General features: G+C 40.0%; 2 protein-coding genes across 7 annotated transcripts in view; one reads left to right on the top strand and one right to left on the bottom strand.

Annotated features, from left to right (window-relative positions):
* Positions 1 to 1703: 1703 nt before the first annotated feature.
* Positions 1704 to 11848, bottom strand: LZIC (leucine zipper and CTNNBIP1 domain containing). 3 transcript variants are annotated; one of them, XM_045546188.1, is made up of 8 exons: positions 11819 to 11830; positions 11508 to 11716; positions 6308 to 6416; positions 5155 to 5290; positions 4746 to 4844; positions 3613 to 3708; positions 3358 to 3439; positions 1704 to 2869 (listed from the first exon to the last, which is right to left on the bottom strand). In XM_045546188.1, the coding sequence occupies exons 3-8, from the start codon at positions 6406 to 6408 to the stop codon at positions 2811 to 2813; spliced, it is 573 nt and encodes a 190-aa protein (XP_045402144.1). In that variant the 5' UTR covers positions 6409 to 6416; positions 11508 to 11716; positions 11819 to 11830; the 3' UTR covers positions 1704 to 2810. The 3 variants fall into 3 exon arrangements, with proteins under 3 accessions (XP_045402144.1, XP_045402143.1, XP_045402145.1); XM_045546187.1 differs by having other exon boundaries at positions 11508 to 11848; XM_045546189.1 differs by lacking the exon at positions 11508 to 11716 and having other exon boundaries at positions 11819 to 11835.
* Positions 11849 to 11892: 44 nt separating this feature from the next.
* NMNAT1 (nicotinamide nucleotide adenylyltransferase 1) overlaps positions 11893 to 27077 on the top strand; it is a 23648-nt gene continuing 8463 nt past the window's right edge. Inside the window, exons 1-2 of one of the 4 annotated variants that reach the window (XM_045546180.1) lie at positions 11893 to 11984; positions 12697 to 12822. The gene's annotated coding sequence lies outside the window, so the exon portion shown is untranslated. Of the gene's footprint in view, positions 11985 to 12696; positions 12823 to 21877; positions 21898 to 22077; positions 22085 to 24245; positions 24281 to 27077 lie in introns of those variants that run through there. The other 3 variants (XM_045546184.1, XM_045546182.1, XM_045546181.1) reach the window with 3 other exon arrangements.

Below are 27077 nucleotides of genomic sequence, written 5' to 3'. Positions count from 1 at the left end.
TACCAAATTTGTGAAACAAAATATATCATACATTGCTTGGAAGAGTGAGTTATATGTATTATGAAAGAGAGGGGACTGGGCTTGACAGCTCATATCTATAATCCCAGCACTTGGGAGGCCAAGGCAGAAGGATCGCTTGAGGTCAGGAGCTCGAGACCAGGCTGGGCAACACAGCTAGACCCCATCTCTACCAAAAGTTTTTTTTTAAATTAATAAAATAAAAAGAAAGAGTAAAGCACAATAATCCTATGAGGTAGGTCCTATTATCCCCATTGAATAGAAGAGGAAAATAAGGCTCAAAAAGATTAAGTAACCTACCAAAGGTCACATAGCCTTGACTGTCAGTGTCTTGCTGAGCATTGCAAATTTGGCCACTTTTAATTTTAAATTCAGATCATTTGGATCATTACTTAGAAAATGAACACATTAATGTGATTAATGACAAAATATTTCACTGATGCCAGTCTTATGTTAATAGAGGTTAAGTTAAACCAAGATTAAGGGCTTCAGATTCATACAGTGCCCTTTCATATACAAAATATTCCTAATTTTCCTGGTTTACTATTACGGGGGGGGGAGGGGAAGGGAAGAATCTTGCTATGGCTTAAAAAAGAAACAAACACAGCAATTCCATTCCTGGATACATACCCCCCCAAAATTCAAAACAAGTATTCAAACAAATATTTGTACGCAAATGCTCACAGCAGCATGACTCACAATAGCCAAAAGGTGGAAACAACCCAAATATTCATCAGCAGATAAATGGATAAATGAAATGTAGTTTATATACAATGGAATATTATTCAGCCATAAAAAAGAATGACGTACTTATGACATGTTACAATATGGATTAACCTTGAAAATATTATGCTAAGTGAAAGAAGCCAGACACATAAAAAGGTCATATATTGTATGATTTCATTTACATAAAATATTCAAAATAGGTAAAGCCACAGAGACAGAGAGTAGGTTAGTGGCTGCTAGCAGGCTGGGAAGAGAAGGGAATGGGTAGTAACTGCTTAATAGATATGGGGTCTCCTTTAGAGGTGATGAAGATGTTTTAGAACTAGATAGTAGTGACGGTTGCATAACATTATAAATGTACTAACTGCCAATGAATTGTACACTTTAAAATGGTGAATTTCATATAAACTTCACCTCCATTTTTCAAAATACATAAAAATGAAATACTGATGAGCAACTATAAAGCCTTACCTTAGATGAATAGTAGGTATTTTGTTTTTCTTGGTTTGTCACAATTTCAGTGAGTTTTTTGGTTTTTTTTTTTTTGAGACTGGGTCTTGTTTCATTGCCTAGGCTGGCATGTAGTGGTAGGATCATAGCTCACTGCAACCTTACGTTCTTGGGCTCAAGTGATCCTCCTGCCTCAGTCTCAGCCTCCTGAGTAGCTGGGACTACAGGTGCATGCCACCATGTCTGGCTAGCTTTTCTTATTTTTTTGGAGAGACAGGATCTTGCTATGTTGCCCAGGCTGGTCACAAACTCCTGGCCTCAAGCGATCCTCCTGCCTCAGCTGCCCAAAGTGCTGGGATTACAGGCATGAGCCACTGCCTCGGTAAGTTCTTGACAGTCATAAACTAAAATATAAAAAATAACTCATTAAAAGTTCCAAGGCATCAATGTAGCTGAGGTCCCCTAATCTGTCAGTTGGTAAAGCACCTAGTAGAGTTTACAATATACAAGAAGCTTTAAAAATGTTTTTAATATGTATAAAGTACAAAGAAAAAGAATACTGAGAAACACATGAAAGAATATAAAATGGCCAGAGCCTAGGAAATAAACTAATGTACATACATATGGACATATCTACATATTTGAGCATGCAGAGAGACACGTAAACACTCGGGAAAGAAACTTGCTTTTCCACATAACTTATTTTGTGTTTCTCCAAAAACTGAAGAGTAGATAGTAGCTTACAGTTACCACCCTCTGAGTTTGGCAAGAGGTCACACACAGGGAGGGCCTCTAGCTGCCATTTCCTATTGCTTCCCTGGTGAAACAACTAAGGAAGCTAAGTTACTTCAGGAGACTCTCAACAGGGCTCCCATTGTTCCCAGGGCAAAACTCAGAGATACAATGGGCCCCATTCATACAGAGAGCTTACAAGCTGGGGGATGGTCTCTTAGTATAGGGTCAACTTTTTGTTGGGACATTGAATTTTCAAAAACACTGACTTGCACAAATAGTGTTAATTTTTTTTTAAACTACAGAAATAAAACTCAACAGATACTAAACTGAGAGTCAGGACACCCGAGTCTTATCTCCAGCTCTCTAATGTGACTTTAACCAAGTCACTTCCTCTTTCTGAACCTTAGTTTCCTTGTTTGTAAAATGAAAATAATTTCTTAGATCACTTAGAACTCTAAAATTCTATGAGCACATATGAAGTCTATTGATGCTGCTTCACTGTTCACTCCAACAAGTGGGGATAAGTTATAAGCAGTCCACATCTTTTCATTCATTACCAGCACTTAAACACAAGGAGCATTCATAAAAACAGAGAAAGTCCATTTTCTGTTCTCTCTCTTAAACAGACAAATTATAATGAATAAAGTCCAGTGAGACCCTCAATCCCCAAAGTCCTGGATCACTCGAGTAGGTAGCCCTGTACAAAGCGTAATGATGAAGAGCATAAATAGAAGCCACAAGTATGTTTTTAGGTCACCTTTTCTTAGGTTATTAATCCATTTTGAGAATCTCTTCATTTCTTTGCAATAACTGAAAACCCTCAGAAGAAAAACGCCATTTACAATAAGAATGTGATCAATGTCACAAGCTTCCATATCGTGTCATTTTTTTGTTTTTTCAACCTCAAAACTTGCCAGAGCAAGGACTTTGTCTCCAGAGCCTAAGAAGAAAGACACATAATAAACAAAAAGGTTATTTTAAGTGCATTTACAATTCCAGGAAAAGAGGGAAAAAATCTATCACAGATATTGAAATAGAAAACAGAATTAGCCTCCATTATCAGCACATTAACCCCTACACCTTCCCACTGTCATCCCAGTTTCCTTCCCTTTGCACAAACAATCCAGATACACAGGGTGACTTATTGGTTACAAATCCTTACTCCAGCTCTAGGTATGAAATAGAATATATAAAATTTTAGTTTACTATTATAGTTACATCTAACTGGCAAGTATTTTAAAGACATTAGGCTACATTAATTTATTTTTAATTACAAAGTATTGGGAAATAAAACCAATACAATGGATTTAATGGTTTCATTCTTAAACTCAAGAAAACGTCATCATGTCATCTCAACCACACCCTCCATCAAATTGGAGCAAGTAGTATACTCACATGTTCACCTTTCAGAAATATGAGGGCACTCACCAAGGTCTGTAGAGACTTTTTCAAACTGGCTGAGTATAGCACCTGCATTTGCTGACAAGAAGGCCTCATCATCTGCAGTCAGCTAAACAAGAAGAAACAAAGCCCAGTTGAGTGGGTTCAAATGTTATAGGCAGTTCTACAAACCACAGTTAAAAATGTCTTAGGATCACAAACTAGACCACAGATCAAGAAGTTCTGTAGCAAATACTTCACATTCTTTCTTGATATCTAATATATTAAATTAAATACTGGTACCTTCTCGCCAAGTTTCCTGAGAGCTGTCAGTATCTCCACTTTCTGTTGAGTGTACAGGTCTCTTTCCAGTTTTCCTACCATCAGATCTCTATCCATCTAAAATGGATAAATGTAAGGCATATGATATTTAAGTGGAAAACATTCTGTACATAAAATACAGCTTATCAGACCTACCTTAAAAAAAATCCTCTGGCTGATTAATATTATAAAGCACTATGAAAATAATCCAGGGCAAACATCAAACATGATAGAAATGCTACGATGTAGTTCTAATAAATTTTAATGCTGATCATAACCACTGTCTTAGTTATAAACTCTACTAAAGGTTAGTAGGTCAATAGCTTCCTTTAGAGAGGCGCTATCCTTTAAGAACTCATTTCTTCTGAAGTGATATGCCTTGACAAAAAAACAAAACATAAAAACAAAACTGAACTGAGGTCTATAGGTTTGAATGAGATAAATGGTATCAGATCCCTACCACCAGAACACTAGTAGCATGTACTATACACTGGTGCTATTCTAAGTGCTTTTAACACCATTAAGAGCCAGGGACTATCATTATCATCTTCTTACAGAAAGGGAACTGAGGCACAAAGAGGTTGAATAAAATAACTTGCCTAACGTTACATACCTCAGTAGTGGAGGAGGGATTCAAATCCAGCCCATCTGACCCAAGTCCATCCTCTTAATCACTACACTACTGAATTACTCATAGTTGCAAATAACTTGTTAACTTTTAATTATATTCAAGTCTGTAAAGAGACTTCTGGAATTATCATGTTTATAAAGATGCTTGAAATTCTTAGATGAGCTAGGCCACACATGCACAAAACAATGCTGCTGACGATGCTCATGAGATTTCAAGTTAGGGCTCCAGAAGTAGATGGTAAAACATTAAAGGTAGAGTCCAAGTAGAAGTGGTCAGTGGCAATTTAAACTGCCACACACTGTTTAAACCTCTACATTCATTATCAACCAAAATTGCTCAAAGTATTACTTTTGTCATAAAATTGTGGGTTGTGGCTCTAAAATCAACCGACCAATTTTTAAACTGTAAAATATCATAATGAGTGAATTCTTGGGCTAGGAAAAGAAATATACACAGCAACCATATCAGTTCAAAGAAACTTTACCTCTGCTAACCTTGTCCGAAGCTGACCTGGTTGTTTCTTTGCAAACAATCTGATGACCTCTGGGGTTTTAAAGGCCTGGCTGATAGCTGCCTGAATAGCCTAGAAACACAAGAAGGCAAAAACTAACCAAAATATTCTGACAAAGCAGATATTGCGATAACTGATTGATGGATCTTTAATTGTTCATCAAATGCTGTAATAATTTCAGTTTTCATTTGCTATTTCTGTGCATGTCATTGGAGCCAAATACATAACTAAATGAAGATCTAGAAGGATATGCTGTTTTATGCGTAAGTAGACACTCATCTAGTAAGTCACACCCAAAAAAGGGTATATTTTCTATCTGAAATATACTTATAAAAGAAAAAAAGAACTGAACCCTGTCACTGATATAAATAAATTAGCTTACCAGCTGCATTCCACTTAGTTCATCCACCAAAGTCATATTTCCAGACATAATTTTCTTCAGTGAATCATTAAATTCACTTAGTTGCTCCAGAGTTTCCTTTTTGGTTTCTTCATATTCATCTGCATCAAGTTCTTCTCTGAAGTAGAGTGAACAATATAATATGAAAATAAAGAGTTCCAAGTGAAAAACACAATCTTAGTACTTGTACACTAGAAAAAGGCTGAAGGGAACATCGAAATGCTAATGATGGATGTGTTCAGATAGTAGTAGCATGGGCATTTTCCTGAAATATGCTTACTTTGGTAATTAAAAGGTTTTCTTTTACCAAAATGAGGCACACTTAACAAATCACATAATAACTTCCCTTTAAGCAATCACTGGTATAACCCTGGACAAGATACTGGACGTAGCCAAGCCTCAGTTTATCTATAAAGCTGCAGACAGCGATAATACCTACCTGACAGGGTTGGTATGAGCATTAAATGAGATATGAAAAGTGCTTGGCATATAACAGGTACTTGAGAAATAGCTGTTGTTATTAGCATCATCATCAATAGTAGAAAAAATTTCATGTACCTTGCAATAAAACAGCAATGCAGTATTTGCCACCTGAGTAAGAGGTTATTTTTATTCACCAAAGAAGCCATTTATAATATTAAACATTTACTACAAATAACAACAGCTACCACTTATTTAGCACCTACTCTGGGTCAACCATTGTATTGGCCCCTTCATTTGTAATATTTACAACAACCTTGCAAGGTTGTTAAAAACTACAATGAACAGTCTTGGTTCTTTGTGCAGTTAAGGCTGAAACCACACACCATAAGTGCTAGTAGTACCTTCTCAGCCCGATACCAGGCAGGGCTGTTTTAAATACTAAAGACAAGGTAGGTGTTATTTATTATTTCCACTTCAAGATGGTTAAGTATTTTGCTCAAGTTCACATGCACTTAGTAGTTAATTGAAAGACTTTCACATTCCAGCCTTTATGACTGACTCCAAAATCTGCAATGAGTTTACTTCTCCAACAGACAAAGCACTGTGAAGAACACTACAGGGGAAACCAAAATCACACGTGGGCCTGCATCATGGAGTTTGTAATGTAGCTGCAGAAATTTTACAGCATAACAACATACAATTATACTATTACCTGCATTCCTCCAGATCTTGTAATTGCTGCATTAGTCTATCCAACTGTTCTTCTAAATTCTGTTTTAATTTGCTTGTCTCTGTCTTTCCTCTGGAAGCCATTTTAATTTCTACATGGAACAATAAACCCACATACTGAATATTATATTTGGTTATTTGAGGAGATTCAACACACCAGTTCAATTTAAAATAGGCTATACTCTTCCCACAGGCTGGAGGGTGAGGAAAAAAAAAAAGAAAAAGTAAAATAGGCTATACTCTTTCTTAGCTACAGATATGGTAAAGATAGTTATGCAAAGAAAATCTCAATTTAGATATAAAAGTTTAAACTCATATAGTAATGACACCACACAAAAATGCCTGACAGTCTTCTTAATTTTTTTTCTTTTTTTTTTGAGTACTGGTTTCTTGGTACAGTCTTCTTAATTGACTTGACAAATTAATTAGAAGTCTTCACTATTGGTCTATCTTACTTTAAACAAGTTTGATGATGAAAATACAAATTTGTAAAACAACAGATCAAATGTGACTTTGCATTATATTCATTATAGCATTCTTTCTCATTTTTATAAGTACACTCATTTTATAAGTACACATTGATATTATTTTGTTGGTCTTAGGTACAGTTACCTAATGATTTATGAACATGAACATATTTTGATATGAATTTCTTCTTTGGAAATGTGCCTATTTTTCTATTGGGTTATCTTTCTCTTACTGATTTATATAACATGGATATGAAGCCTCTGCAATTACGTTGCAAATATTATCTCATCTCCTGACTTTAAATTTTATTTATGGTGATTTTTGTCATGATAAATTATTAACTTTCTTTTTTTTGAGACAGAGTCACGCTCTGTTGCCTGGGCTAGAGTGCCATGGCATCAGCCTAGCTCACAGCATCCTCAAATTCCTGGGCTCAAGTGATCCTCCTGCCTCAGCCTCCCAAGCAGCTGGTACTACAGGCACATGCTACCACGCCCAGCTAATTTTCTCTATTTTTAGTAGAGATGAGGCCTTGCTCTTGCTCAGGCTGGTCTTTTTTTTTGAGATAGAGTCTCGCTCTGTTGCCCAGGCTAGAGTGCCGTGGCATCAGCCTAGCTCACAGCAACCTCAAACTCCTGGGCTCAAGTGATCCTCCTGCCTCAGCCTCCCCAGTAGCTGGGACTACAGGCATGTGCCACCATGCCCGGCTAATTTTTTTTCTATATATATTTTTAGCTGTGCAGATCATTTCTTTCTATTTTTAGTAGAGACGGGGGTCTCGCTCTTGCTCAGGCTGGTCTCAAACTCTTGACCTCGAGCGATCCTCCTGCCTCAGCCTCCCAGAGTGCTAGGATTACAGGCGTGAGCCACTGCGCCTGGCCATCAGGCTGGTCTTGAATTCCTGACCACAATCAATCCTCCTCCCGTCTCTACTAAAAAAAAATAGCCAGGCGTGGTGGTAAGCGCCTGTAGTCCCAGCTACTCAGGAGGCTGAGGCAGGAGGATTGCTTGAGCCCAGGAATTTGAGGTTGCTATAAGCCAGGCTGATGCCATGACACTCTACTCAGGGCAACAGAGTGAGACACTGTCAATCAATCAATCAATCAATCAATCTTCTTTGTTTTGTGTCCCATGAAGGCAGGCTCTAAACACCTCAAGATTTATAAAAGTATGTATCTTTGTATTCAACACTTTCATAAATTTCTTTTTCTAGCTGCAGAAAAAAGCTACCTATGCTAAGAAGGTAGCTATGAAGGGTCTTTTTTTTCCTTTCAAATAGATAGCCAATTGCCAACACCCTTTACTAGTCAGTCTTATTTATTGATCCAATATGCCACCTTTATTGTAAACCAAATTCCCAGACTCAAGTCTGTTTCACTGATAATTTTCTGCTCCTATGGCATCACCTTGATATTTAAATTATTACAGCTTTATCTCTGGTATATTTTGATAACTGCCTTTATTGTTGCTTTTTCCCTCCAAAACTCTTGGTTATTCTTGTGTACTTTATCTTCTGAATGAATTTGAGAATCAGCTTGTCAGATGTCATTACAAATTCTATTGAAATTTTGATGGGGATTACATTAAAATTACAGGCTAAAATAGAGAAAATCTGTATCCTTGAAATCTGAATCTTCCTATCAAGGAACATATTTTTCTAGTTACCCAGGCTTTCTTGTGTGATCTTTAGTTTAAAAAGTACTGTTTTATTCACAAAGGGTTTGAATATTGGCTATTATTAGATTTTTTGTTAATATTTAGCAAACGGTTTTTGTTATTACAATATCTGATTATTGCTGGTGTAAAGCTACTGAGTTTGCTGTGTTGATATATCCATTTACTTTAACATTTATAGCATTTAAGTTTTCCACTTACAAAAATTAAACTTACATTCCTTTCAGGAAATCCATTTTATTTAACATTAGGCATAAACACTCATCCGAACTTAAATCCTAGGGTAACTTATTAAATCATGTTTTATTTTCCTACACATAAAGAAATCATTACAAGCTGATTTGACATTGAACTTCAATGGAGAGGATTCTTACATTATATTCAAAATAGAATATAATCAGTAAAAATCTAGTATTACTACTCTCTGTTTTAAAATTGTCTTAGCTGGGCTCAGTGGTTCATGCCTGTAATCCCAGCACTTTGGGAAGCTAAGGTTGGAAGATTAAAAGGTTGGAAGATTAATTGAGGCCAGGAGTTTGCAATCAGCCTCCACAACATAGTGAGACCCTGTCTCTTAAAAAAATAATAATAAAATTGGCTTAAATCATCCATAATCACTAATTATATGCAAATATAAATGAGATACATTATAGCCAGAAGTGTTACTATAGCTACATTTCATATAAAATAGTTTAGTGGGTGTCTCCTGGAAATGCCCATTTAAGTTTTTAAGTCTGTGGAATTTTCCAGTAAGAGTCAAGGCAAGCCAGGCGCGGTGGCTTACGCCTGTAATCCTAGCACTCTGGGAGGCCGAGGCGGGTGGATCGCTCGAGGTCAGGAGTTCAAGACCAGCCTGAGCAAGAGCAAGGCCCCGTCTCTACTAAAAATAGAAAGAAATTATCTGGCCAACTAAAATATATATAGAAAAAACTAGCCGGGCATGGTGGCGCATGCCTGTAGTCCCAGCTACTCGGGAGGCTGAGGCAGAAGGATCGCTTAAGCCCAGGAGTTTGAGGTTGCTGTGAGCTAGGCTGACACCATGGCACTCACTCTAGCCAGGGCAACAAAGTGACACTCTGTCTCAAAAAAAAAAAAAAAAAAAAATAGTCAAGGTAAACCAAAGATGCAACTAAAAATGTCTTTTCAGGGTTAATTTTCTACAATCTAACCACACTAGATTACTTGCTGTTCCAAAAAATGCCGTGCACTTTCATCCTTCTCTTTTGAGCCTGATTTTTTTCCTACCTATTGAGCTCACCCAATGCATTGATTCTTCAGGGTCTAGTTCAAGTATGACCTACTCTATAAAGCCTTCCTTGATTTCCTCCCAATCACTACGTTGTGTATTATTTAAGAGTAGGAATTTTATAATACCTTGTCTTCATACACCAACATCTAGACAGACTTGGGCAAACAAAAAAGTACTGGATAAATAAATAATTGGTAGGTAAATAATGAGAACTGATCGAAGCATTTCACATCTTATTCTTTATTTAGCACTTATTTCTACTTTGAATTATGTGTGATTTTATTTCAGCACACTGTTTATTTGTCTATCTTCCTCTCTTGACTAAACTCTGGAGAACAGAAAATAAGTCTGATTCCTCTCCTAGCCTTCTCAGTACCTAATACAGAACAGACAATTGGATCAAGTATATTAAGGCTCAATGTATTTTACGGAGGGAAAGCTATTCTGAATAAATTTCCCGTGAAGATGGGTACACTTTAAAAGCCTTAACCCTAGGCTGGGTGTGGTGGTCCCAGCCACTCTGGAGGCTGAGGCAGGAAGATCATTTGAGCCCAGGATTTCCAGACCAGCGTGGGCAACATGGTGAGACCCCAATCTCTACAAAAAAAATTTTTTTAAATAACTGGGCATGGTGGCATGTGCCTGTAGTCCTAGCTACTCCGGGCCCTAGGAGTTCAAGGCTACAATGAGCTATGATTGTACCACTGCACTCCAGCCTGGGCGACAGAACAAGACCCTGTCTCAAAAGAAAAGAAAAAAGGAAAAAGAAAGGAAGGAAGGAAAGGAAAGAAAGAAAATAAATAAATAAATCCAAAAATAAATAAATAAAACCAAAAATAAATAAAAGCCTTAACCTGGCGCTACAGTATTTGAGATTTAGTCCAGAAAGACTAACTCACTGGCACCACCTAGCATTCAATAAAGGCGGTACATTTTTATGGCAACCAGAGACATGGCTCTCAAATACTGTAATCCAGAGTAGAAAGTCCTTCCTTATTCCTGCTCACCTATCCTAGTACTCTGAACTGTGCACAGTACTGACCCGTCTCAAATTGCATAAATCTCTAATTCTTTAAGTTCGGAGTGTCACAAATTAGAGGAAAATGAAATTGTTCATCTGGAGTACAAGAGGCTCAAAGTCCAAACCCTGTATGGGTGGAGTTGGCTAGGAAAAGGGAAACCACTAACAAGTAGTCTTTTTTTTTTTTTTTTTTACAGAGTCTCACTCTGTTGCCCGGGCTAGAGTGCCGTGGCGTCAGCCTAGCTCACAGCAACCTCAAACTCCTGGGCTCAAGCGATCCTACTGCCTCAGCCTCCCGAGTAGCTGGGACTACAGGCATGTGCCACCATGCCCGGCTATTTTTTTCTATATATTTTTAGTTGTCCAGATAATTTTTTTCTATTTTTTTAGTAGAGACAGGGTCTCGCTCTTGCTCAGGCTGGTCTCGAACTCCTGAGCTCAAACGACCCACCCGTCTCGGCCTCCCAGAGTGCTAGGATCACAGGCGTGAGCCACCGCGCCCGGCCCAAGTAATCTTGTTATAATGAACTTAGGCTAACGCAGTCCTGATAATTTGCTCTTGCACAAACCTGCAACTGAAACACACCCCTCTCTTCCTAGGAAAACATCGTGGGCAGTGGCGCTTTCTCCCTCAACTGCGCCTCAGGACAGCCTTTCTGAAGTTTTCCCGAGAGGCCGAGGGTATCATTGAGGAAAACCCCTTATCCAGACGCGCCTTGAGGGAAGCTGTCAAACCCAGAAGCACAGAGAAGGTAAGAACAGAGAGCACACCTTTTCCTGACTGAAAGTGAGCAGCGTTCGGACCACGACCATCCGGACTGGGTCAAGGAGTCGCTCCAGCCACGGGCGCAAATTCCACCTCCACGGGGGAACTTGAAGCTCCCGCACTTGGGTCCCGCCGCGGCCGGGCTCGGCCAGGCCCCAGTTGCCACCAGAGGTAGCTGTGAACTCGTCGCCCTTGAAACTCCTTCCAGCCCTCTCTGATCAGAACCAGGACAACCTCCTTAGGCCCTCGGGGGGGTCTCCTTTCTGCCTCCCGCCCGCCCGTCGGTCCCAGAGTTTGGAACCAGGGACCCGCCTACCTGAGGGCCCCGGGCTGGCGGACCGCACAGGAAGAGCACTTCCGCGGGACTCAGGCACTTCCGGCCTGCTGGAACCAATGAGGTTGCGGCTGCGGTGTTCTTCTCGCTGGCGTCCGGGTCGCGGGTCGTCTGCGGGACGACTGGGCCGGTCGGCCGTGAGTGCGGGGTAAGCACCCGACACGGAGCCCCTAAGAAACCAGTCCGTAGGGGAGTCAGCCCAGGACACCTTTTTGTTCCAGACATAGGGGAGTCCAAGGTGGTGAGGTCTTTAGGGTCGAATGTAACGGTCTCCGAAGCAAGGTCATATACAAGTTTGTGCTAAGGAGTTTTGACCCCTTAATTCTTTCAGTGGAACCGAAAACCTCGGTAAATTTGCTTCTGACTTTCGAAACATGAATTCACTCGGCGTGGGTTGGGGGGTTCCTTTCTAGAGGGGTCTTGAGGGCTGGCATTCTTGGGCTTGGCGGGGATGAGGTGTTGGGGGTGGGGTGGGGAGGAATGATTTCCATTTCTTCCTAAATCTTTCCTCCCAACTGTGTAAAAGATTAGATCCACCTTCCTGGAAGCGGTTTGACCCTTATGCCCCTTGAGAAAGAGGAAGCTAGCTGTCGGGCGGCACTTAAAAAGTTACCCAGAAATTGGGTGGAAACCATTTTCTGGTGTTCTCAGCCCATCTGTATGAAGAGTCAGTAGTCCACAGGACAACATCAGGGTTTATGACAAAATTGTTTCAGAAGTGTAATCTTTGAAGTTAGTTATGTTTCATCTGCCCAGGACAAACTTCCAACTTTGATTACCCTTGAACTCTACCACAGTGAGTTGTTTCTGTCAGTTCTGTCTGATTGTGAAATTCTTTATTACCATCTATTGTTTTTCAGAGTTTCAATTTGGATATGAAACCACTTTTCTAAACCACCTTAGAGAAGACTTGATATACTAGTTGGAATGGTTCCAATAACCAACCTTGCAAAACACTTCAGATTCAGAGAATTTCCTTTGTAAAGGTAAGTGCTTGTTGCATCAACACAATTACCTTTAATTTTTGATTGGTGAATATGTGTGGACTCGTCAACATTTTAGGTAAAATGGAACACAGAGTGACAAATAGAGTCAATGCCATACAAAACAAAACTGGAAAATATACTTTTTTCCCACCATTTGAAGAATTTTCTGAATAAACACTTGCTCACAGTGTATTTCCCCTAATTTTGATGATGATAGTATGATATTCTCCTCAGGCATTTGTGCTGGTTTTAGTGTGCAATCTTAGAACCTGTGGAGGAAAGGCCTTACCATAAGTGCATTGAATTTGCCCACTCTTCTTTCTCAGTGACTTAATCAGATTCAGTTCTATGCTGAGGGTATTCTTGTATACCTTTAAGTTCTTGTTTAAAGTTAGTAGATAATGAAAACATATTCCTAATGCATAAGTAAGAGAAATTGTTCGTGTTCCAGTTCTGAAACAAAATAGAATCCAAGCCTTCAGACAGGAGACAGAGAAGAAATTGGACAAAGAGGAATGATATGTTAGGTAGATAGTAACAGGAGACAGCACTGGGGAAAGGAACCTCAGAACTGGGAGTCATAACTGGGAAACCAGATGCTGCTTGGCTGCTGGCGGAGTGTAGGGCACTTCAGCCTGGACTTGGCATGAGAGCCCAGAGAATGCAAATTGCTCCAACTAGGTGGGAAATATGCTTGGGCAGATCAAACTTGAGTGGCTAACAAGAAGTTAGTTAACATTGGGGTCTTTTTAAAATGTCTACCAGCAGATAGCTTGTACCATTATGAGTCTTACATAATGGGTAACAGCATGAACTTATAGAATCAAGGTTATTACTGTAGTTTAATCAACCTCTCTAAGCTTCAGTTTCCTCATCTGTTAAAAAAAAAGGAGGGATAATAATGGTACCTACCCTACCAAACCCATTGGGTTTGTTGTAAGGATCTCGCTTAGCACATTTCTTGACACATAGGAAGAACTCAAGTGAATGTTGTTATTATGGTTATCATCGTTATAATAAAATAGGCATAATTAAATAATATTTATAAGGAATAAGCCCATCCAAAGAGAATGAGTAGATGTATTGCCATTTGATGAAAGTCACAGGAGATAAAATGAGATTCCATGAGCAGGAACCCGGAAGCTTTCTGCTCTTCTCTTGTCAATTTGCCACCCGGAGCATATCCCCAGGCAACCGCTGACCTGCCTTCTGCCATTAGAGATTAAATTACCTATCTAGGCTGGGCGCGGTGGCTCACGCCTGTAATCCTAGCACTCTGGGAGGCCAAGGCGGGAGGATCACTTGAGGTCAGGAGTTCGAGACCAGCCTGAGCAAGAGCGAGACCCCGTCTCTACTAAAAATAGAAACAAATTAGCTGGCCAACTAAAATATATATAGAAAAAAAATTAGCCGGGCACGGTGGCACATGCCTGTAGTCCCAGCTACTCGGGAGGCTGAGGCAGTAGGATTGCTTAAGCCCAGGAGTTTGAGGTTGCTGTGAGCTAGGCTGACGCCACGGCACTCACTCTAGCCAGGGCAACAAAGTGACACTCTGTCTCAAAAAAAAAAAAAAAAAATTACCTATCTAGAATTTCATATAACTGGAATCATACAGTGTGTACTTTTTTGTATCTGGCCTATTCACTCAAAACTGAGATTAATTCATATTATTTGTATCAATAATTTGTTCCTTTTTATTACTCAGTAGTATTCCATTATATCAATATGCCAAATTTGCTAATTCATTCATTCATTGATCTCTTGATTAACATTTGAGTTGTTTCTAGTTTTTGATTATTATGTATAAAGCCAAACTGTATAATTCTTTGTGTGGATGTATGTTCTCATTTCTCTCCATTATTTTGAAGCTATTGTTTTAATTTATACCTAAAATTCTTTCTCTATGGCCTCCTTAAGAATCTTCCTCCAACAATTACTCACTTTTTTGCAGCTTCTCTGGCTTCCTAATGGTGCTTTGCCTGCAACCTTCTACTATTCTAATCCTCCTCTATTCATAATGAAAAATCAAATCAAACAAAGAACTGTGAAGGTAGTATTTGATATCTGTGGTTTGTACTGCCTAATTCTAGTCTATTTCTGCCTGTCTGCTGGATCTTTCTACTTGGACATACTGTGTCTACCTCAAATTCAATACCTATAAAACAGTAGTCTTACTCTTTATGCTTGCCCTTCATACTTCCTAACTTGTGCTTCCTCTAGTGGAACTGGTCAGATAAACCTCACCATCTTTTATAATTCAGCTTATATATTTCCATCTTTAGCAAACTCTGAAGGTCTTAAAGTAAGCACAACTATTAATATAAAAATGTTAGATCAAGGTGTAGCTTGTGAGATAGGAAGAAATGAGCTACATTTTCTTTTTTTTCTTTTTTTGGAGACAGAGGCTTGCTCTGTTGCCCAGGCTAGACTGCCATGGCATCAGCCTAGCTCACAGCAACCTCAAACTCCTGAGCTCAAGCCATCCTCGTGCCTCAGCCTCCCGAGTAGCTGGGACTACTGGCATGCACCACCATGCCTGGCTAATTTTTTCTATATATTTTTAGTTGTCCAGCTAATTTCTTTCTATTTTTAGTAGAGATGGGGTCTCGCTCTTGTTCAGGCTGGTCTTGAACTCCTGACCTCGAACCATCCTCCCGCCTCGGCCTCCCAGAGTGCTAGGATTATAGGTGTGAGCCACCATGCCCGGCCTACATTTTCTAATTAAAGAATGTCCTACCTTATGAAACTAAAGGTCAAAGGAGGATTTAATAGTAAATTAAGAATAGAGACCCTAATTGAATAGAACCATATAGCATGTACACACCACCCTTCACCCTCCTAAAATACTTTAGTAAACCCAAATTTATAATTAACATAAATTGAGGGCCAGGCGTGGTGGCAGTATACTCAGGGTTTCATGTGACAGCCATTTCTCCCACTCCAGCACTCATATTGGGTTATAATAACACCATTCTCTTTACACATAGGTTACCATTCAGCCAAGATTTTTCCCAAGGGACTTTTAGATGGAACTTTCCTATATTGCAACAAAACTTTACAAACACACAGACAATACAGAGAATTCTCAACACAAAATGCCGGGCCTGTCAAACAAATGGGAATCCAAAGGGGACAAATGCCACCCCTAATTGTACCTCAGTAGTTCCCCAAATGCCCTGCCTAGGGGTGGAAGTTTTGCAAATGGGAATCCAAAGGGGATAAATGTCACCCCAACTAGAAGGTTCAGAAACCCTCCCCAAATGGGTGGTCTAATCCCCCCGTTCCCTGGGAAACCTTCCCCAAATGGTGGCCTAGTCCCCCTGTTCCCTGGGAACCACAAAAGAGCTCAAAATGCAAACCAGGTCCCCAAGTCCCACTAACTGCTTGATTTTCCCCCCAAATTGGTGCCTCACAACAAATCCAACAGGGAGATCTGAAAACCTTCCATATAGGTGGAAACAGGATCTCGGCATCCCAGGGGACTTTACTTACAAATGGCCATGGCTGTTGTGACGCTTCCCAAGTCTGTTTCCTTCTCAGCTCAATTCAGGTTGGTTGGAGTTGTGTCCATTTGGGGGAAAAGAGGCATGGCTCCTCAGAGGTATCCCTCCCTGGCACATGCTAGGAACCCCTTTCTTACCCAAAAAGGCAATGCTCCTGCCCGTAGCTTGACCCGGAGCTGCTCCCTGCCCCTTCTAGCAGTCACAGGGTGCCATTCTACCAGGAAGCTGATGAGGGCCCACACTAGGGATGCCAAAATCTGTTACTGAAAGCTTGGCACTTGTCCTCAAGTCTGCATCAGAAGAACAGGAACAAATGGTTTGAGGAGAAGGAAAGAGCAGTTTGTTACTTTGCCATCAAAGGAAGAAAAATGGTAGACCTTCTTGTCTCAAAATCCAAATTTCCTGAACATAGGCAGAAATACAGAGCTTGTAAAGGGAGGGTTCTCAGCTTCAGGCAATTGCTGTTCAACCATAGTTGATGATTCTGATTGTCCCACCTCCGCTGAAAACAACCCCCCCCCACCCCTGCCTCCTGACCTCCACCCAAGACCTCCCTTTGCTGGTCAGGCTGAGCCATCTCCTGTAGCAGAAATAACAAAAGACTTGACCTGATCCTCCCACCCACTGGCCGTGGGCAGGGATACAGGTTTTAGTTCTCAAAAAGGAGTGGAGGATGTTTTAAAGAGACGGAAAATATCCTTGCTGCTTTTTCAGGCCATTCCCTCTGTTACAAAGGTGGCCATCTGCAAGACAGGAAGAAGCCACTACCAGAGACCAAATTGGCCAAAACCTTAATCTTGGGCTTCTAACCTCCAGAACTGTGGAGAAATAAATTTCTGTTGTTTAAGACACCCATTCTAGGGTATTTTATTATGGCAGCCCAAAGCCAGCTAATACACCATCTATATGCAGATGACTCCAAATCTCTAGTCTGGGCTTCTCCCCTGAACTTGGCTTTTTTCTTCATTCACCTGCTTAATGTTATCTTGTTACCACTTGGATATCTAATAGATATCCCAGATTTAACTTTTCTATAAACTGAACTTCTGATCTCCCCAAGCCTACTCCACAGCCATCTTTTTCTTCTCAATTAAAGGTAGTGCTATTCTTTTAGTTGCTTAGGCCAAAAACTTTTGGAGTCATCCTTGACTCTTTGTTTCACAACCCACATTCCACCCATCAGCAAATCACATTGGCTCTATGTTCATAATATATCCAGAATCTGATGACTTCTCACCACTCTGCAGCTGGTCCAAGTCAGCATCAGCTCTCACCTGGATTATTGCAGTAGTTGCCTATCTGGCCTCCTTTCTTGTACTCTTTGTTCTGTTCTCAACTTCAACAGCCAGAAAGATCCTTTACAAATATAAGTCAGGGCCAGGCATGGTGGCTCACACCTGTAATCTCAGCACTTTGGGAGGCCAAGGTGGAAGGATCACTTGAGGCCAGGAGTTCAAAACCAGTCTGGGTGACATATGGAGACCCTATCTCTACAAATAATACGACAAATTAGCCGGGCGTGGTAGCATGTGCCTGTACTCCCAGCTGCTCAGGAGGCCGAGGCAGGAGGATTGTTTGAGCCCAGGAGTTCAAGGCTGCAGTGAGCTATGATCACACCACTGCATTCCGGCCTGGGTGACCCAGCAAGACTTTGTAAATAGATAGATAGATAGATAGATAGTCTATAAAAATGAATGAATGAATGAATGTCAGATCATGTCACTCCTCTGCTCAAAACCTTGCAGTGACTTCCTCTTACCTCACTGACTGTATCTGCTGCTCCTCATCCCTCAGTTGCTCTGTTCCAGCCATTCTGGTCTTCTCTCACTACTCCTGCAACATGATAGGCATGCGTTTGCCCTCAAGGCTTTTGCACTGTTACCATTGCTTAGAACATTCTTCCTTATGTTATGGTATCTTCCACATAATAGAAATGATCAGTTAATAATTTCCAAATAGTGAAAATTGGTTGGATTCTGGATATATTTTGAAGTTGGAACCAACAAGACTTCCTGATGAGATGTGGGGGATAAAAGGAAAGGAATTAAGGATGATTTGAGGTACTAGGCCTCAGCAGCTGGGATGGAGTTGTCATCAGCTGAGATCTCCAAGTAGATCAGGTTTAGGGGAGGCAAGGTAGAGAGTTTAGGGAAAAAAAAGTTCTAAGAGAAATAGTATCTAGCAATAAGTTGTCATTTATTTCACATGTTAATATTTTGGTTAATGAGGCCTAGAGAATGTAAAAGTCTTGTTTTAAAATAGTTTCTGTTAATCGTAGTAACAGAATTATTTCAAGGGAATTTCCTCACTAATATATGAGTTATTCAGGTTTCTAATTCCTAATTTAGTGCTATACGTGGAATGTGGAAGGTGCTCAGAAAATGTCAGTGGTGTAGATGGATAGTGTGTTTGTGTTGGATAACGTCCCCTCCAGCAGATACCACCTGAACAGAGAAGCAGATGAAGAACAGTCCATTTCCACTTGTCAAGGTGCTGTGCCTGCCATAGATGTTTTGGGAGATTTTATATGAATTTATTCCTCCTGTTAGTACTGTTGTTTTCCTCCAGAAATGGAGTTGTCTCCAGTTCTTGAATACATTGAGAGCATCTGTAACTAGCTCACACCTAAAATACTTCAGAATTGTTAAATATACACAGAAGTAAGGAGACAAAACAGTGCGAGTCATTTGGCTATTTTCTGTAGAAACCAATTAGCTGTCAAGATGCAGAAGATTGTTCTAATCCATGAGGAGGAGGTTATAATTAGTTTTACTCTGGAATGTCCCACTGCATTTTTTAAAGAAGCAATAGATTGACCTTGTCCAAATACACAATCTTAATTGCTATCTGTGTTCTTTTGAAACAAAACCTTTGTTCATTACTAAAATTTATATTTTCCTTTCTCTTTTTTAGCACTTATTTCTGTAGCAGTCATCCAGCTGATGCTACTAACTTCATTGAACAAAAAATGAGGTTTACAAAGTCAAAGTAATCATCTTGAAAGTATTTAGTAGGAGATCTTTATTTGGGGTGAATCCAGTTGTGATGTCAATCCTGTGATTTCAGTTGAACTATTTCTTTTTATCCGTTGTCTGTGCTCATTAATACTTAAAAGCAACTTTCTTCCAAATGACGGGTCTTGACATGTTCCCTTTTGTTGGCTCTCATGTTCAGCTGACTGTTCCATCTAGAAACAGTAGGAGAGGAGACAGTCGTGTGGCTGCCAACAGGTGGCAGTGCTGCTGGTGCAGGCTCAGCCTGCCAAAGACAGTATCTGAGGCAGGAGACCAGCAGGACCCAAAGGGCAGCTTCAGACTGTTGTGTTAGCATCTGACCTTCGACAGATGACTCTGGCCAGCCAAGTCATCCCCATGCCTGAGAAAAGCACTACAGGATGAAAAATGAGATCTAATTAAACAGAGTAGAAATAACATGAGAAAGATGGCTTTTCATATCCCATCTTAACCCCACCTGCCTTTTTCCTTGCTTTTCCATACTTCTTAGTTTCATGGGCCTCTTGCTTTAGGAGGAACCAGGGTTTCCCTTACAATATAACAGTTCTGACTGAGTAGTTACTTCCCTTGCAGGACTGGTAAGTTTTTGACAAAGATAGGTTACCTGGAAAGTTTTTTTGCTTACCTGTAGAAGCTAAGCTGCTCACTGACAGTAGCACAGATAAGTAGTAAAGTTCAGGGGTCGTTTTTTCCTATATTTTAAAGGAAAAAGGCACTATGAGGAATGCTTTGTCTTTTTTTTTTGAGACAGAGTCTCACTCTATTGCCCTGGCTAGAGTGCGGTGGCATCATAGCAGCTCACTGCAACCTCAAACTTCTGGGCTCAAGTGATCCTCCTGCCTCAGCCTCCTGAGTAGCTGGGACTACAGGTACACACCACCATGCCTGGCTAATTTTTTCTATTTTTAGTAGAGACAGGGTCTCGCTGTTGCTCAGGATGGTCTCAGACTCCTGAGATCAAGTGATTCTCCAGCCTCGGTCTCCCAGAGTGCTAGGATTACAGGCGTGAGCCACTGCACCTGGCCTACTTTCTCTTTTAATTAGAACGTGTATTAAAAGTGTTTTTGCCACAAAGATTTAAAGAAAGGTGCCAATTTAGCAAGAAGGAAAAGGCTTGCTGCTTCATGTGCCAAACCCAGTCCAACAGCTTCACTGTTGGTTAATATTTTAACTACTTTTAAAAATTCTAGTAATGTGGGATTCACCCGCAAAAAGAAAAATCTCTTGTGGAATTTTTTAAACTTTCCCCAGTGAAATGTTTTAACTGTGACATGTGTCTACTTAGGAATTCCATCTCTACATATCTCTATTTTTAGTGCAAATAGAAAATAAATATTGAAGACTAGTAGTATATTGTTTATAGCCAAGCTTTCAGATTAAGTTGAGCCTTTAGAAATTCAATATTTGAAAACGTACACAGTCTGTTCCCAAAACTGTTAACACCACAGTGCAGACCCCTTCACTGAAGGATCCAACACCAAATGCAGAAAACATCCCTTTTAGTACCCGTGGGACTGGTTCTATCTGAATAAGCAGCACAGTAAAACCTAAAAGGACAGGAGAACAGCATCAGTTTATAGGTTTAATTATCTGAGAAACGTATTCTTGAATGCAAACTTAAATAATTTGTTTCCTTTCATACTGTGAAAAGAAATGCTCAAAACCTAGCCAAATTGTTTTTCCTTTGATCTAGGTTGTGTTCTTGTTGGCATTGCCGGTGATAATAACTGTGACTGTTTTTTAATGATTCCCTCATTATCTCATTGAAACCTTACCACAAAACTATGACACAAGCAGTTTTTCCTCTTTTTATAAATGATGAAAGGGAAGCTCAGAGAGGTTGAAGTAACTCGTATGGTTGTAGAGTGAATACTTGAACTGGTCTCTAAAGCCAGTGCTCTTCACCATTATTCTGTATTGCCTCTTGTGGAGTTGTGATTCAGTGGGAGACTCTCTTAGGCCTAGAACAGTGCCCAAGGCACTCAATAACTTTTTTAAAAGTTTAGTTATAGGTTTTTGTTCTCTCTCTCTCTCTTTTTTTTTTAGATGGGGTCTTACTCTGTCACCCAGGCTTGGGGTGCAGTGGTGCAATCAGAGCTCACTGTAGCCTCAAACTCCTGGGCTCAAGGGATCCTCCTACCTCAGTTTCCCAAGTAGCTGGGACTAAGGGTGCAAGATGCTGGACTAGGCCTAGACATAGTTTTTGTTTAAATCATGTATCACTCTTATAAGCATACAGAAAGAAAAATATAATCAAAATGTATTAGTTAAAATATTCCTGAAGTTGGATATGATCAGGCCACTGCATAAGACTGTCTCTACAAATAAAATAAAATAAAATAAAATAAAATAAAATAAAATAAAATAAATAAAATAAAATAAAATAAAAAAATAAATTCCTGAAACTTCTTCACATTTCAGAGACCAACTCTTCCTTTCACTTTTTCTTTTTTTTTTTTTTTAAGAGACAGAATCTTACTGTGTACCCCAGGCTGGACTCAAACTCCTAGGCTCCAGTGATGCTCCTGCCTTAGCCTCCATAGTAGCTGGGACTACAGGTGTGTGCCATCACGTCTGACCTGTATCACTTTTTGGGTTTTGTTTTGTTTTGTCAAAAACCACTGGTAGAATTAATATTTGAAAATTTTTGTAGAAATAGGGTCCTGCTACATTGCCCAAGCTGGTCTTGAACTGGTCTCAAGCGATCCTCCCACCTCAGCCTCCCAAAGTGCTTGGATTACAGATGTGAGTCACTATGCCTGGCCTACTTTTTGACTTCAAGTTGTTGTTCCTGTTTTTCTACGCAGTAACATCTCCTGCTCAATAACTATTTATTGAATGAATAACTAAATCCAATACTTTAATATTATAATTATAAAGAATTTTAGAACACAAAGCATTTGTATTTAACTTAATTTGCTTTCATATTCAAATTGCAGGACAACTGAAATAGGTACTAAGGAACTTTTTAAAGATTCCCTTCACCTGAATTTTAGATGTGAATTTCTTCTTAAGGTCTAGTCTGTGAGTTTCTGAAGAACAGAAAGCCCTATCTTGTTCATTTTTGGTCTAGCAGTGTCTGTCAAATAGTAGACACTTAATAAGTGCTTGGAAGATGACTGCACACTTACCAATTGTGAAAAAAGTAAAGATGATATTGCCAACCAGGTTGTACAGGAGAGGTTGACTGCAGTATCGAGAAGATCTGGGCCTAAAAGCCAATACACTGAATGATACATTAATTTATTACTTATTACAACAAATCCATGGTATAAATGCAGCACTGACCCTTAAATTCTAATTCTGGCACTGTGTTCATCTTGGCTCTGGGCAGCTTCTCTTTAGAACCTTGGTTCCTTTACCAAGGTTGCAAATTAATGTCATAAATCAGTCCACAAGTAACAGTAAGAGTATTAATATTCATAATTGGTAGACAAATAATGTTTACCATTTTTCTAATTCATGTTAATTTGATATTTTGGTGAAAAAATATTTTGTGGAAATTCTGACCTGGAATAAGGAAATATGCTTTACTGCACACAAACCTCCCCTATTAGAAGCTGGTGAGTTTGAGTTAGGCTAATTATAGTAAGTATCATAGCTTCCTATCCTTCCCCATCACTTAAGTGGATTCTCAGGTTCAGATTTTTTGGAATTAAATTTATTAACTGACTGTTTATGTCAAGACTGATTTCCAACATAGAATTGGTAAGTCATAATCTGGTCGAGTGTGCCTATGGCACCCTCAGTGCTGCGGACATTAGCTAATGCTAGACTGTTGGGACTGGTCTCTAGGGAATCCATAAATAGAGACATCGGTGCCCTCATTGTCTCCCATTTAGTGTCTTCTCATACTAGAAGAAGTAAGCATCTATTACAAGTTAAACTTAATCTGCCCAAATTCCAGCTATTCTCAGTGTGTTGAGATTTTTGACTTTTCAAAGAGGTGAAGTGGGTGACTGCCATTGATGACAAAGGCAGGAACAATGGGGCAGGCTGCAGTTAAACACTTGACAGGAATCACAGAGCGCACCCAAACCATCTGCACAGGTAAGACATATGCATGCTGAGCTGCCAGGTGTAAGAGCTTACCTCAGCAGAACGTAGAACTGGAGAAGCAGAATAGTAATCCCAAACAAGAACACTGTCACCCGGCTGCGTCGGACACAGTGAGTTACATTTCACATTACTTGTTTTGTGATAAAATGGCTCCAAGAAACCAAATTCAGGTTCTAGTTCATAATGTTACATTGAACTACAGAGATAAAGTTTTAAACATAACAGATGAATTGAGGTCCATTCCATTAGAATAAAATTATATCTAATAATACTTCAATAAGAATATTAATAATAGCTACCACTATTGAGCTCCTGCTGTGTAGCAGGCATTGTTGATACTGGTCTCTGGGCAATCTTTTAGAATCTGAGTTCCTTTACCATGACTATAAATTAATGCTGTAAATCAACCCACAAGTAATATTAAGAGTTATTAATATTTGTAATTGTTAGACAAATGTAGCAAACATTTTACATGCATTATCTCATTTAATATGCACAAAATTCTACGAGGTATAGACTGTGGTTCCCCATTTTATAAATGAGGAAACTGAAACTCAGTTTTTTTGGCTTGGTTTTTGGTTTTGGTTTTTTGAGGCAGGGTCTCACTCTTGTCAACGGGGCCTCTGTGCAGTGGTTCGATCCTAGCTCACTAACCTCCAACTCCTAGGCTCAGGTGATCCTCCTGACTCTACCTCCTGAGTATCTGGGACTACAGGTGCACACCACCACACCCAGCTAATTTTTAAATTTTTCATAGAGACAGGGTCTCGCCGTGTTGCTCAGGCTGGTCTCGAACTCCTAGCCTCAAGAGATTCTCCTGCCTTGGCCTCCCAAAGTGCTGGGTTCACAGGCTTGAGCCACTGTGCCTGGCCTGAGTCTCAGGTAAGTTTTAAGTGTCTTGTCCAAGGACAAACACCTAGTAGTAAGTGGTACAGCTGGAACCCCTAGGTTCTGCTAGCTCTGTCTCCAGCCAGAAGATTCACATTGAGTATAACTAATAAAGCGAGAGTTAACCTACCTACCACAGCGTGCACAAATGAAGACTGCTGTTACTGCTCAAAACATTTTTGAAATTAAATTACATGTATATAGTTTCTATGGCACGTAAGAAAATATTCCTCATTAACTAGTAGTTCTATCCTTTTTCTTCACTATAAATTATATTATTCACCTTATTTATTTTATTGGGTTTATCACTGAACAACTTTAGAGCATTTGTAGAAATCAAATATACCCTCCAAAGACAAAGATTTCTCCCCAGTGAAGGTACTCAAATGAATATGCGATTTCAAAATATACCCCCAAGAGTATTTAAAGCAATGGCAGCATTGTTGGAACAAGAATATAGCTACATGCTTAAAGTTACTATTTTGAAAGGAATAGTGTCCTTTTAGAGAGGTAAATTCTGAGAGGTGGTAAGGTCACATTTAACAGTCAGCCAACACAGGTTTAATTATCTTGAGAATCCTAAAATGTAACAAAGAAAGCCAAACAGAATTACTATTCTTCTTGAAAAGTTCATGTTTTAAAAACTGGCTTAATGTTTATAAATTGTTAAATTAATGTTTATACCTCAATATTTTTAAAAATCAAAAGGATCATTTATTTTAAAATTAAAAGTAAATTGTGGTGAAATCTCAAAACTGCCTCAGAAAGAAATGAACTAACTCCTTATTATCACAGCTGGGGAGACACTTACAGCCTAAGCCGGTGAGTTCCTGGCAGCCAGCAGTGCAAGTGATAGGCTGTGTGGGCCAAACAGAAGTGAATCATGGTGACGCTGGTCCCAGAGCACCTGGAGTGAGGCAAGGAAGATCCAGGACAGTCCTGTTAGAGCTTCCAAACTCCTTCCGCACCCATTCGTCACCTGCTGTGCGCCCCCCACCACACAGACACACCCACCCGCAGCAGGGATACAGAGGAAGTACTTTCCCTTGGGGAGGAACAGATCCTAGTTCTTTTTTTTGGAAGATTCTAGTTCTTTTAAACCTACGTTGGGCTACATTAGGAGCTCACTGTAACCTTAACTCTTCTGTGGCTTAGTCTGAGCTCAAGTTGGCTGTGTTCACAGTGAATTAATGGAGCTGCGCTGGATATTTGAGACAGGTTATGAACATGACAGGGAGGAAAGAGCTTCCTTATGCTGAGAGATAAGCTTCCCCAGCCCCTCCCCAGCCCTTGGGGATCACCTGGAAACTTGAGCTCATCTCCCAGGACAGAGCTCAAGCTCTTTGTTCCATCCTTCCCTGAACTCTGCTTCAGGACCACAGGCAGCTCCCTTGAGGCCCCACACCTCATGATCCCAGCCTCACCATTCTTCATCTCACTCTCTCTGGGGACTGTCACCTGAAACCTGAGATGGTGCGGCTGGGACTGACTCAGAGCACCAGCTGAACCCAGCCCCTCCATCACAGTCCTCGAGAGCATGTTCAGTGGCTGGCAGATACCCTGATTTCTCTGTAGGACCCAGAGTACTGTGGGGATGTTGCATTCATCTACTCCCTAATACCACAGATGCTGGGCATGGTGGCTCATGCGTGTAATCCTAGCACTTTGGGAGGCCAAGGCAGAAAGATCGCTTGAGGCCAGGAGTTTGAGACCAGACTGAGAAACATAGCAAGACCCTGTCTTTACAAAAAATAAAAAAACAGAATTAGCCAGGCATGGGGGTGCATGACTGTGGTCCCAGCTACTCAGGAGACTGAGCCAGGAGGATCCGCTTGAGCCCAGCAGTTTGAGGTTGCAGTGACCTGTGATCGTGCCACTGCATTCTGGGCTGGAAGGCAAAATGAGACCCTGTCTCAAAAAAGAAAAACGAAACCAAAGACTGAGATTGGTCTTCTCATTATCCCCATTTTACAGATGAGGAAACTAAAGACAGGGTTAAGTGATTAAATCAAGCTCACACAATCAAATGAGGGTTTTAGCATCCATGTCATGTTATTTTTCTGGAACTCTGTGTTCATTCCATTGCTCAGAAACCTTCAAAGGTTTCCATTGTCTAAGGGATTTAACTTTATATTCCTCAATTCTTTAGCTATGAGGGCTCAGTTCTTGTCTACACTGATCCAGTTCATCTCCCATGTTTCTTGGTGAGAAAGCCTGAGTCAAGAAACCTAAATTCTAGCCCTAGTATGCCACTTACTTGCTTTGTCTGCTGAGAGCATAAAATCTGAGCAAAAGCAAGTTGATCAGCCTAGCAGTTGGGTCTGAGCACTATTGGGCTACAAATAAATAGTCGTTGACACAGGTGTTTTGGATACTGAAAAATCTTAGAAGTGCACAGTGGCGTGTTGTATAGCCTTAATTTCTGATTCATTTTTAACCCATTATTTCTTTTTTGAGTTGTAATACTGAAAAATTGGAAAAACCTAAATGTCTAATGCTAGAAGATTAACTGGAAAAGCTAAATGACTATAGATCACTATTTGAAACATGCTAAATGCTTTTGGCCAAATTATTTTTTGTGGTGAGGATTAAATGATAATGTATGTGAAAGTATTTTAAGAGCTGAAAAGTAGTGTACAACTGTTGGTTTATTATCAGTTGCTATATTTCTTTTTTTTATTTTCCTTTCGAGACAGGGTCTCACTCTGTTGCTGAGGCTGGAATACAGTGGCATAGTCATAGCTCACTGCAGCTATGAATTCCTGGGCTCAAGTAGTCCTCCTGCCTCAGT

The sequence above is a fragment of the Lemur catta genome, chromosome 3 (assembly GCF_020740605.2).
Source record: "Lemur catta isolate mLemCat1 chromosome 3, mLemCat1.pri, whole genome shotgun sequence".
Classification (NCBI taxonomy): domain Eukaryota; kingdom Metazoa; phylum Chordata; class Mammalia; order Primates; family Lemuridae; genus Lemur; species Lemur catta.
The sequence above is the reverse complement of the archived record's forward strand: the minus strand, read 5'-3'. Positions and strand labels throughout refer to the sequence as shown.

Bases quoted from the DNA above. Each gene is read 5' to 3' on its own strand.
- LZIC (XM_045546187.1), bottom strand. From the start codon at position 6,408: ATGGCTTCCAGAGGAAAGACAGAGACAAGCAAATTAAAACAGAATTTA. The intron at 4,845-5,154 runs GTAAGCTAATTT...TTGTGTTTCTAG, and splicing joins AACTAAGTGGAATGCAGCTG to GCTATTCAGGCAGCTATCAG. The intron at 3,709-4,745 runs GTAAAGTTTCTT...TATCCATTTTAG, and splicing joins TTCGGACAAGGTTAGCAGAG to ATGGATAGAGATCTGATGGT.